The sequence below is a fragment of the Triticum aestivum genome, chromosome 7B, assembly GCF_018294505.1.
Source record: "Triticum aestivum cultivar Chinese Spring chromosome 7B, IWGSC CS RefSeq v2.1, whole genome shotgun sequence".
NCBI lineage: Eukaryota > Viridiplantae > Streptophyta > Magnoliopsida > Poales > Poaceae > Triticum > Triticum aestivum.
Genome location: NC_057813.1, coordinates 214,075,247 through 214,077,129, shown reverse-complemented (window position 1 = coordinate 214,077,129; position 1,883 = coordinate 214,075,247). Strand labels below are relative to the sequence as shown.

At 48.3% G+C, this 1,883-nt stretch overlaps 1 protein-coding gene across 1 annotated transcript; it reads right to left on the bottom strand.

Annotated features, from left to right (window-relative positions):
* Window positions 1–282: 282 nt before the first annotated feature.
* Window positions 283–1,189, bottom strand: LOC123161288 (uncharacterized protein TP_0369). The gene has a single exon (XM_044579135.1). It carries the CDS (start codon window positions 1,042–1,044, stop codon window positions 565–567), a length of 480 nt encoding a protein of 159 aa, XP_044435070.1. The 5' UTR covers window positions 1,045–1,189; the 3' UTR covers window positions 283–564.
* Window positions 1,190–1,883: the final 694 nt, after the last annotated feature.

Below are 1,883 nucleotides of genomic sequence, written 5' to 3'. Positions count from 1 at the left end.
CAACAGCTTAAAGCCATTAACTTGAGCGAATTCAGTTAAACTGATCAAAAATCTTTCCTTGTTCTTCAGGCCCAGAGGAGTTAATTGGCACCACCGAAAGTGTCTGCCTTTTGTCAGACTGCCAACATGTGTAGAATTCGAGATGCGACAGGCACAAGAATCGAAGAGATTTAAACGGAAAACCGGAAATAAAGAACATCAGAGTGTACTTCAGACGATTTTTCAGAACTGTTAGCTGCAATAGTCGGTAATTAACAGGAAATTCTCTTACAACTCCTGTTCTTTTCCCCAATCATCATCCCTATATTATATAAATACCAACCTTTTCAATTCTAGTACAATTTCTCCTTCACACAAACCCACTAAAAATCAGAAAGACAGAGAAAATGGCAAAATAACGCGTTAATTATTTGCACTAGAGATTATACTATATCATGGCCGTGGAAACCAAGAAGCCGCCGCAAGAAAGAGAAAGAAAGAAAGAAGAGGAACGCAAGAACTCCAAGAATTCGCCGATAAATGAACAATTGCACCATGGAGCCCATAAATTACGGCCAGCCGGGGCTACAGCGCCGATCCATGGCCCCACGCGGTCCCGCACCTCGGGCGGAAGGCGACTAGGCATGGCGGAGCGCGGATCCGCTTCTTGGGCGGCAGGGCCATGAACACGGCGGAGAGGTCGCCCGGGACGTCGAAGAAGCGCAGCGGCCGCTTCGGCGATGGCCTCGTACCGACCAAAGCCACGGGCTTCCTCGGCGCGCCGGGGCACTCGGTCGGCGGCCGGAGCTTGCTCTCCTCCGAAGTCGGTGTCCTGGGCTCCTCCTCCTCCTCCTCCTCCTCCTCCTCTTCGTCCGCCACCGCAGCCGGCGTCCGGGACTCCGCCACCACCTCTTCCTCCGCCGCCACGGGAGCCGGCAGGGGCTCCGCTTCCGGCACCGTCGTCGTCGAGGCCGATGCGTGGTCAGGCGTAGGATCGGCCACCGCCGCCCTCTTCCTGATCGGCGGCAGCGCCGGCAGGACGTCGCCCGCGGGTGTAGAGGTCATCCCTTGGCGCGGTAAATTGCGGGTGTGGGTCGAGATGGTTGGGTGCGGGAGAGGAGAAGAGGCCGGCGGGTGGAAACTTGGGTTGGGGAAGGGGAGGAGGAGAGATCAAGGAAGGAGAGGGAGAGCGAATAGGATCCCAAGGCGGTCGCGCCAAGGCTGTTAAATAGTCGCCCGGAGAGAGAAAGAGATAAACGGCTTTGGGTGGGGTAAGTTGAATTAAATCCTTTGCCTTTTTCCTGCAAGAGTTGAAGAAAATATGAGATTAATTGGTTTTAATTACCCACCGTCGGATCAGGCGTTGTCTTTCTTTTCTTGAGTTGGAGACGCTGCCTTTCGGTGTTCCAGATATCACTTGGATACAGGGCTCTTTATTTTATTTATTTAAGTATTCTTTATTTAAATAAAAGGGGCATTTGTGTACTTTGAATAGATTTTTTTAGTTGCCTGGATTGTTTGCAAATGTCTTTCTCAAACTCGTAGATTATCAGATGAAGGATAATATACATGCAACTAAAATCTTTGTAAACTTCATCCACCTGAAGTTGTACGTTATTTCGACCAAAGATATAAATTTCAGAATGTAATTTTTGTACTTGCAAAAAGAAAATAAGCTTGTAGTTTATGAATGGAGTGGGGGGTGTCCAAATAAAACCAACACCAGTTTGATGGATGGGCATAGCTCCTGCATGAGTGAAGAATTTGTCTTTAGATGCGAGAGGAATTAAGATTAGATGCACATTGTGCTATATAATATACTTCCCCCGTCTCAAAATTCTTGTTTTAAATTTGCCTAGATACATTACTAAAACGTGACATGATACATCCGTTTTTAAACAAAT